At 36.4% G+C, this 9,897-nt stretch overlaps 2 protein-coding genes across 6 annotated transcripts in view; one reads left to right on the forward strand and one right to left on the reverse strand.

Annotated features, from left to right (window-relative positions):
• Nucleotides 1–9,897, reverse strand: part of crim1 (cysteine rich transmembrane BMP regulator 1 (chordin-like)) — a 334,519-nt gene that overhangs the window by 248,598 nt on the left and 76,024 nt on the right. The window lies entirely within an intron of this gene.
• On the forward strand, nucleotides 1,465–9,456 carry LOC310727371 (uncharacterized protein). Of its 5 annotated transcripts, none has more exons than XM_083543801.1 (7): nucleotides 1,465–1,578; nucleotides 2,333–2,903; nucleotides 4,735–4,803; nucleotides 7,212–7,363; nucleotides 7,910–8,033; nucleotides 8,275–8,343; nucleotides 8,679–9,456. In XM_083543801.1, exons 2-7 carry the CDS (start codon nucleotides 2,679–2,681, stop codon nucleotides 8,796–8,798), a joined length of 759 nt encoding a protein of 252 aa, XP_083399927.1. In that variant the 5' UTR covers nucleotides 1,465–1,578; nucleotides 2,333–2,678; the 3' UTR covers nucleotides 8,799–9,456. The 5 variants fall into 5 exon arrangements, 4 of the variants coding, with proteins under 4 accessions (XP_083399927.1, XP_083399929.1, XP_083399926.1 ...); XM_083543802.1 differs by having other exon boundaries at nucleotides 1,525–1,578; nucleotides 2,337–2,903; XR_014533999.1 differs by having other exon boundaries at nucleotides 1,515–2,903; nucleotides 7,196–7,363.

The following is a 9,897-nucleotide window of genomic DNA, read 5'->3' on the forward strand; positions in this document are numbered from 1 at the left end:
GGTTTCACAAATAAGTGTTGTGGGTTTTTTTTGTTTTTAAAACATTTTTTTTTATCAAACAACAAAATGGAAAGTAAATGAACAGAAGAGAAATCCAAATTGAATCGATGTTTGTGGATGTAGGCTCCCTCGAATACTTCAAGACTTGTCCTTTTCTGTGGCAGTGCATTTGATTAGTATCTTTCTGTTTTTCTCTGCATCATGGACACCATTAATCTTGACCACATCTGCAAGAATTTGCAGAAATGCGACCTGGATCTTGCAAGAAACCTCCACCATGCTTTATTGTTTCAAACAAGTTGCCTCCTGCTACAACCAATTTCTGACCAGAGCACATGCTGCTATTTTTCTGCACCTCAGTTCCTATATTTTTATTTAGCCTTCTTTAAATTTGGCTTTTTGGCCACAATTTATTCATGAAGACAACTTTTGGCAAGACTTCTTCAGACGATAGACAGGGGCACCTGGGTCCCACTGGTTTCCCCCAGTTCTTTGCTGATGGCACTGCTGGACATCTGATTTTGAAGGGAAGTATGCATGTGTCTTTCATCTGCCACATTAAGTTTCCTTAGTCAAACACTACGGTCCCCAACACTGCCTGTTTCTTTGTGCTGCCTCAAAATAGCTTGAACAGCACATCTTGAAAGTCCAATCTGCTTTGAAATCTTTGCCTGGGAGAGAACTTGCTGATGCAGTATAACTACCTTGTGTCTTGTCAGTCTTGCATGGTGTATGTCCTGTGACATGAAACTGTTTACCACACAGTTTTAAGCATCCTACACAAATGTTTGTTTCATTTAATGGTTGTGTTTTAACCCACATATGAAATCGATCATTAGCACCTGCTTGGAATTACTGGTTAATTATTCACCTGATTCTGAGCCTACAAAATCCCTGACTTCTTGAATGTGTATGTCTTCTTCATAAGAATTACATTGTGTAAGATATCTACACCTGGGTTATTAAAAACAGGAAAGTTTTTAACCATGATTTTGCTTTACAGGTTTATAAATCTGAGGTAACGCATGGGCCATAAGAGCAAGGAATATAGCTGTAAACTCTGACAAAAGCACTGTATACCAATACAGTATACCTAGGACTCCTACTCGCAATGTCTTCATACTGAACATGCAGTTGGTCAGTAGTGATTTAACAACATATGCCATTGTGGTACAGTGAATAGTCCTGTGCTTGGGTTACTGTCTGTGTAGACATGTTCTTCACATTGATTCTGAAGAGTGGCTGTGGAGACTTGTTCCATTCAACAATAAGAACAATGTTCATTGGGGCTGAGGCCAGGGTTATTTTCAATCTTGGTAAAGCATATCTTCATTGCATTGCAGGACAATGCTATAGCATACAAAGACATCCTATTCAATTGTGAGCTTATATAATGTATTTCAAAAATGTCATTGAAGCTAAAGAGGGGGCTATTTACATACCTGTGCTAGGTGTGCAAAGGAGAGAGATTTAAGCTCACTGTTTGCTCCTCCTGTTTTTGCGTCAGAGTTTCAGCTGTGCAGAAGCATTTACTCAGACCATTGCAAACCTGTGATAAGTCTCACCGGCAACAAAAAAGTATGTACATTCTGCTTTCTTATGTATTCAGAAATGTAACAGTATCACATTGTATCTGATGTTGGGTTTATTAGTGATATTACCTGTTGTTTTGCCCCTGTGGGTTAGACTGCTTTAGGAACTACTACTTGACTTCCTTTGAAAATTATAAGCTACTGCTCATGAATGAAAGCTCACCTAAGTACAGGAGAAACCTGATGCTCAGGTTTTGATCTAATCTTTTTATTTGCTGTTATTATTTTACTATTAAACTACAAATCTAATAAAAAAAAAAAACATTTTAGTTGATCTAATAAACAACAAGGAAACAGCCCTAAAAACAGAACACAAACTGAGTGAGAAATATTAGTGAGAGGCGTGTTTGCCCTTGTCTCTGTTTCCACATTTTTTTTTAACCATATCAATGAGCCGAGGTCATTTTCAATGAAAATCTTTAACCAGAAAAGGCACAACTGTACTGGCTAAACAAAAATGTCAATTCCCCAAACCCTGAGTATTTCCCACACATGTATTTATTCTTAGTTGCTCGTGTTTAGGTTGTTATTTATTCAGCTGTTACCTACTGTGTGTTATATACAGATATTTTTTTGTCTGCTATCACATTTAATATATGTAGAAATAAAATAAACACAATATATGATGTCAGTTTATATATTCATGTCAAATAATATTATTAGGCTGCATGATCTCCAACATGTCCTTCACTCTCTCTGTCTTTCTGGCTTCAATTCCTGGAAATTCGACCATTCTGTAGAAAGAGGCAATGCAGGAACTCATACAACCAAAGGAAGCAAGTGTTTGGCTTCATGTGCTCAGATGAAACACAATGGCAACTTCCTGTTTTCTTTCTATTTAAAAGAGCTTCTCACAATACATGACACAGAAGTTGAGATACAGAAGAAGTCTTTAAAGCTGCAGAATAAGGAGCTTTGACTGCAAACAGTAACTAAAAAGTGTTTATATTTTTGCTGGGAGATTAGAAGGACTATGCAGAAGGACATATTATAACATCAGCTTTTACTACCACCAAAGACCTGAGTGGATTATTTAGGCTGTGCGTTAGATTTATATTGTACAGATTGGATGAAAGTGGTGTATCTATGAAGTACGGGCGTGCAGCGATGGAGAACTTCAGTGAAGATGGCTTTGAAAGTTGTGAACAGTTTGCGGATTGGTCCACCTGTAGCTCTGAGCACTGGGATGAGAATCACAGGGATGGCACTGGCTTTGGGGACTGGACTAGTTTTAAAGATGCTTTCAGTGAAGAAAGTGATTCTGCAAATGTATCATCTCAGAAAGGACAAACATGTATCCATGCAGACAAGGTAAATAGTTTTTACTTCTTTTAGCTAGTATTTAATGCTCTATAGCAGGGGTCACCAACCTTTTTGAAACTGAGAGCTACATCTTGGGTACCGATTAATGTGAAGGGCTACCAGTTTTATGCATACATCTGAAGTAACACATTTGCTCAATTTACCTTTAATTTTGTTATTATTGATAATTAATGATATTCATCTATGTGAAGACACTGATCATGTTAATGATTTCTCACAATAATTATCAACAATGATTTAACAATGTAGGAAACAGATAAATATCAATATGCAAAACTTTATTTCTTTGAAACTCTGCAAGTATTTACATTTTTAAAACGATCACTTCTACAACATTTTCACTAGCCATTAACAATTTTTAACAAATCGCGCACTATGTTGCTTCATGTTTGTACAGATTATCAATTACGTAACCTATGTCAACTTGGAGAACAGCTAGCTTTAATCTAATATAAAACATTTCTTTAAGGTTTTTTTTATATTGTCATTTTCAAATTAACACCAATGCAAGTGTGATTTAAAAAAAGAATAGCAACAAAAAAAATTAGATGCAGCTCACTGGTAAGTGGCGCTATGGCTAAGGCCCCCGGGCAACTCATGTGGTCCTGTCGGGTGACCTGGGGTCCATGTTGGTGACCCCTGCTCTAGACCCTAGCAGGTCTGCAGTGCATTCAGAAAGTATTCAGACCCTCTTTACTTATTACATATGTGTGTTACAATCTAATTACTCATTATTCTACACTTAGTACCCCATAATGACATGATAAAGTGAAAAAAATATTTTTTTTACAAAAAAAAAAAAAGAAATATCACATGTACATAGGTAATTAGACCCTTTACTTAGTTCTTAGCTGAAGCACCTTTGGCAGCAATTACAGCCTAAATCTTTTTAGGCATGATGCAACAAGGTGAACCCTCATACAGACTAAGGTCCTTGGTGCTGTGGAACAGGTTTCTTTTGAGGATATTTCTGTACTTGCTCCATTCAGCTTTCCCTCCCTGAGAGTCCTTAAAGTGCCTGTTGGCAAACACCAAGCAGGGGTTTTGCACCAAGGAGAGGCTCCAGTCTAGCCATTCTGCCATAAAGCCCAGATCTCTAAAGTGCTGCAGTGATAGTTGTCTTTATGAAATTTTGCCCCATCTCCACACAGGATATCCGGAACTTAGTCAGAGTGCCCATTGGTTTCTTGGTCACCTCTCTTACTAACACCCTTCTCCCTAAGTTGCTGGTTATGCCACACTTCCTCCATTTGCGATTTATGGAGGCCACTGTGCTTTTTGGCATCTTCAGTGTAGCAGCAGTTTTTTGTAGCCTTCCCCAGATCTGTGCACTGCAACAATCCTGTCTCTGAGCTCTGCAGGCAGTTCATTTGACCTCATAGCTTGCTTTTTGCTGTAATTTGTATTGTCAGCTGTGAGGCCCTCTATAGAAAGGTGTGTGACTTCATAATCATGTCTAATCAGTACACTTTTCCACGGGTAGACTCTAGACAAGGAGTAGAAAAATCTTCATATCAATGATCACAAGAAATGGAAAGCACCTGAGCTAATCCTCAAATGTTATTGCAAAGAGTCAGAATACTTAACGTGATTTCCATTTATTCTAAATACAAAAAATCATTACAGACCTTTCCAGAATTCTGTTACTTGTCATTATGGCATTGTGGGACACTAGGTGTAGATTAATGAGAAAAAAAATCAAAGATTGTAATATCAGGCTGCAACATAACGAAATTAAGAAAAAAAAATTAAGAGGATCTGAACACTTTCTGAATCAACTGTAAGTGAAATAAGAAACCATACTTCATTACATTTGCAGAACATAGAATTACCTCATCCCAGACTCGAGAAGCTTAAAATTCCCTCTGCTACTCTCATCCAAACTAAGGTATGATATCAAAAGTAATTTTCTTTACTGAATTTTTTTATGATGAATGAATAAAAGATTTTGATATACAAACCCGGTTCCAAAAAAGTTGGGACACTGTACAAATTAAATAAAAAAGGAATGCAATAATTTACAAACCTTATAAACTTATATTTTATTCACAATAGAATATAGCTAAAATATCAAATGTTGAAAGTGAGACATTTTGAAATGTCATGCTAAATATTGGTTACCGTATTTTTCGGACTATAAGCCGCTACTTTTCCCCCACGTTTTGAACCCCGCGGCTTAAACAACGAAGCGGCTTATTTATGAATTTTTCCTGGGTTTTTCCCGGTTTCACAAACTTCAAGCCAGAAAACTGAGCCCCATAACATTAGACCAATGAAATTTCCAAACAGAAACTAAAAAACCACCTCACCTGTGTTCTGAGCTGCACGGCATCGAGAGAAAAAAAGTTTTTTTCAAACGCACGACGATGAAAAAAGAAAAACTCCCGAGAGAAATAGTTGTGAAAGGAAGGATCTTGTATCTAAACAGTAGCCTACCAGCAGGCTATTCCCAAAATGCCGCTCTGCTCTTAAAGGAGCCACAACATATTTCACCCGTTACACCATGTAACAGACACTGTCTTTCGTTAAAGCCTGTGTAAAGTTCATTAGTTTCAGTGTAGACAGTGTAGCGGCTTATAGACAGGTGTTGCTTATTTATGTTTAAAATAAAAATCTTTGTCAAATTCAGTGGTTGCGGCTTATATATGGGTACGCTTTATAATCCGGAAATTACGGTAATTTTGGATTTCATTAGAGCTACACATACCAAAAAAATTGGGACAGGTAGCATTAAGAGGCCGGAAAAGTTAAATGTACATATAAGGAACAGCTGGAGGACCAATTTGCAACTTATTAGGTCAATTGGCAACATGATTGGGTATCAAAAGAGCCTCTCAGCGTGGCAGTGTCTCTCAGAAGTCAAGATGGGCAGAGGATCACCAATTCCCCCAATGCTGCGGTGAAAAATAGTGGAGCAATATCAGAAAGGAGTTTCTCAGAGGAAAATTGCAAAGAGATTGAAGTTAATATCATCTACAGTGCATAATATCATCCAAAGTTTTAAAGAAATAGGAACAATCTCTGTGCGTAAGGGTCAAGGCCGGAAAACCATACTGGATGCCTGTGATCTTTGGGCCCTTAGACGGCACTGCATCACATACAGGTATGCTACTGTGATGGAAATCACAACATGGGCTCAGGAATACTTCCTGAAAACATTGTCGGTTAACACAATCCACTATGCCATTCGCCGATGCCGGCTAAAACTCTATAGGTCAAAAAAGAAGCCAAATCTAAACATGATCCAGAAGCGCAGGCGTTTTTCTCTGGGCCAAAGCTCATTTAAAATGGACTGTGGCAAAACTGTTTTGTGGTCAGACGAATAAAAATGTTGTTATTTTTGGAAAACTCCAAAACAACCCAAGTTGTTATTAGCGCTCAGTTCAGAAGCCTACATCTCTGATGGTATGGGGTTGCATGAGTGCGTCTGGAATGGACTGCTTACACATCTGGAAAGGCACCATCAATGCTGAAAGGTATATACAAGTGCTAGAATGACATATGCTCCCATCCAGACGTCGCCTCTTTCCAGGAAGACCTTACATTTTCCAACATGACAATGCCAGACCACATACTGCATCAATTACAACATCATGGCTGCGTCGAAGAAGGATCCGGGTACTGAAATGGCCAGCTTGCAGTCCAGATCTTTCACCCATAGAAAACATTTGGCGCATCATAAAGAGGAAGATGCGACAAAGAAGACCTAAGATAGTTGAGCAACTAGAAGCATGTATTAGACAAGAATGGGACAACATATTCCTAAACTTGAGGAAACTTGTCCCCTCAGTCCCCAGACATTTGCAGACTGTTATAAAAAGAAGAGGGGATGCCATACAGTAGTAAACATGGCCTTGTCCCAACTTTTTGGAGATATGTTCTGAGATAAGTTTTAAATCAACTTATTTTTCCCTTAAAATTATACATTTTCTCAGTTTGAACATTTGATATGATAACTATGTTGTATTCTGAATAAAATATTGAAATTTTAAACTTCCACATCATTGCATTCTGTTTTTATTCACAATTTATACAGTGTCCCAACTTTTTTGTGTTTTTGGGTTTGAAGTTGCATGTCACATATAATTGTTAAAGTTCCTTTCATGCATACAACAAATTTGACAAACAGGATTTTTGTAGATATTTGCAGTTTTTAAAAAAATTTTTTGATATCTAAAAATTAAACTCAAATATTAATTGAAAATAACAAGAAACTAAAGTGTTCTATTTAAAGTGATGTAAAGCAAGATGCACTAAAAATGTTTTTAAAAACTACTTAGTTGTGTGTTTGTGTAGATAGTGAGAGGTGATGTACCCTGGACTGTAATTAATGTAAATTGCTTTCATGTTGATGAGATGGTGAGAGATACAGGGATGAACATTCTTCCGCTGTCACAGCTACTGCACAATTCCTCACACACACCTCCTATGGAAGCAGTACAATTACAGTAAGGCATGATTTATTTAGGTCCTTGACTGAACCAGTTCTTGCCAATTTTCTAATCTATATTATATATTCCAACCCTTTAATAAATTATATGAAGTATGATCATTCTATGAGATTAGTGAGTGTGAAGAGAAATATTTAAAGAAATATTTAAGTAACTTTATTTTTAAGAGTGTAATGAAATATGTGTTGTGACTAAACAAAAACGAAATACTGGAAACAGTAGAAACACCTAGTACAAAGTTAAATCAGAATCCTGACCTTTTTAATTGACAGACCACATAACTTTCTGCTAGTATTCACTGTCCAATTCATGTGTGGTTTTGCCTTTAACTGAGTTTGTTGTAGAAATCTGGAGGAAATCCTGTACGATAAGATAAGATAAGATAAGATAAGATAAGATAAGATAAGATAAGATAAGATAAGGAAATAATTATATTATTTTCCACCACAAATCTATTCCTCCAGATTTGAGTCAGTGATTATTAACAAAACAAAAATGTATATGCATTGGTAATATGTGTGTTCTGCTTCTATCTCTGTACAGAAAGGGTGCCAACTTTTACCACCAGTTGTTGAAGCCTAACAGCATCATGGGTTCTAAACTCAATTTGCATTCCCACAAGCAGCTCACAGACACACTACAGCTCAAACAATATAACACTTTACAGGTAAGCAAAGAGAAAGTGCAGAAAGTTTAATACTGTTAGATAGTTGTGACAATAATAGGAGAAAAAGGAGGAGGAGGAGGATCTAAAAAGGTTTGGACTATTGTAAAAAGCTTGGCAACCTAGTGAAACCAGAAAACCAGTAATAATTATGACACAAAAATAAATTTTCTGGGTTATTTAAGAGCATTAGGGGTGAAGTGAATTAAGTGAAGTAAACAGTTATTGCTCATTACAATTGCAGAACACAGAATTGCCTCACCTTGGGTCTGAGAAGCCTAAAAGTCCATCTGCTGATCTTATCCAAACTAAGGTTGGTTTGTGTTTTTTTGGAGAGAAGGTTATGAGTCTTTATATTGGCACATAGGTGCAAAACACATTAACAAACTAAAAATGCAACATGAAAACAAAAAATATTACAATCAAACAAAAAGTAAAATGAGCAAAATTGGGAAACACAACAGTAAAACCAAAACACAAAAAAATTGTGTTGTTTGTGGTTTTGCAGTTGCCATTTTAAAATTGGATGTTGTTTTTCTGGTTTGTTAATCTTCATTTTCAGTCCACTGTAGCTCCTGCTGAAAGTCTGAATCTGTAACTTATTTGCAACTTGTTCAGTAAATTCCTGTCCTGTATGTATGTGTGTAGCTAACGGCACCCACAAGCTGTCAGAATTCACATGGATTCTTCTACCAGATCTCACACCAGTGGCTCGGTCAGTACAGTTTGAGATTCAAAAATCATCATGACAAAAAAGACCTGCTTTAAAGACACACTGCCTACTACAGAAAAACACTAATACATGTATTTACTAGCATGAATGCATTCCATATTTTGTTTAAAAAATTTTAAACACATTGCATGGGACTATTTCAGCGCTTAATTTGTGAACATGTGAACAACATGTGAACTAATGTGCACCAAGCTCGCACAATGTTCTGTAGAATGTATGCCAAATGAAAGAAGGAAGTTTTCACTGTCAATGGCCATGGGAAAGTTAGCTTTTGTGGCTAAGGTATTTGTCACTTCTTCTTCTTTTTTTTATTTTTTTATTAACTAACAGTTTCTTCTTCTTTTACTCATAAACACCAGCATTTAGAACATGCAGGCTGTATCAGCATCTCACCACAGCTTTTTGACTGATATACAATGTTATATGATTTTCAATTAAATTTTATAATCTACAGAGTTTTCAATGTATATTGTCACATAGCGGCTTTACAGAAATAAATAGATTATATATTTTAACCTAATATTTTAACCTAACCTAAACATATACAGTGCACCCTGAAAGTATTCACATCACATTTTCCACATTTTGTTATGTTACAGCCTCCATACAATCCTGTCTCGGAAGTCTACAGACAATTCCTTGGATGTCATGGCTTGGTTTGTGCTCTGACATGCATTGTTAACTGTGGGCCTTGTATAGACAGGTGTGTGCCTTCCCAAATTATGTCCATTTAAGTGAATTTTCCACAGGTGGACTCCAATTAAGTTTTAGAAACATCTCAAGGATGATCAGTGGAAACAGGATGAACCTGAGCTCAATTTTGAGTGTCATGGCAAAGGCTGTGAATATTTACATACGTGAATGTTTATTATTATTATCATTTTTAATTATTTTTTGATATAAATTTGCAAAGATTTCAAACACACTTCTTTCATGTTGTCATTATGGGGTATTGTTTGTAGAATTTTGAGGAAAATATTGAATTGAATCTATTTTGGAATAAAGCTGTAACATAACAAAAAGTGCTGTAAATACTTTCCCGATGCACTGTATAATTTAACCTATTGAGCAAACTAGTGGTAACTCTAACCCTAGATATGGTATAATATGGTATATAAATAGTTGTCAGACATG

This window comes from Silurus aristotelis (assembly GCF_946808225.1).
Source record: "Silurus aristotelis genome assembly, chromosome: 6".
Classification (NCBI taxonomy): domain Eukaryota; kingdom Metazoa; phylum Chordata; class Actinopteri; order Siluriformes; family Siluridae; genus Silurus; species Silurus aristotelis.

Bases quoted from the DNA above. Each gene is read 5' to 3' on its own strand.
- LOC310727371 (XM_083543801.1), top strand. From the start codon at position 2,679: ATGAAGTACGGGCGTGCAGCGATGGAGAACTTCAGTGAAGATGGCTTT. The intron at 7,364-7,909 runs GTAAGGCATGAT...ATCTCTGTACAG, and splicing joins ATGGAAGCAGTACAATTACA to AAAGGGTGCCAACTTTTACC. The intron at 8,344-8,678 runs GTTGGTTTGTGT...GTATGTGTGTAG, and splicing joins CTGATCTTATCCAAACTAAG to CTAACGGCACCCACAAGCTG.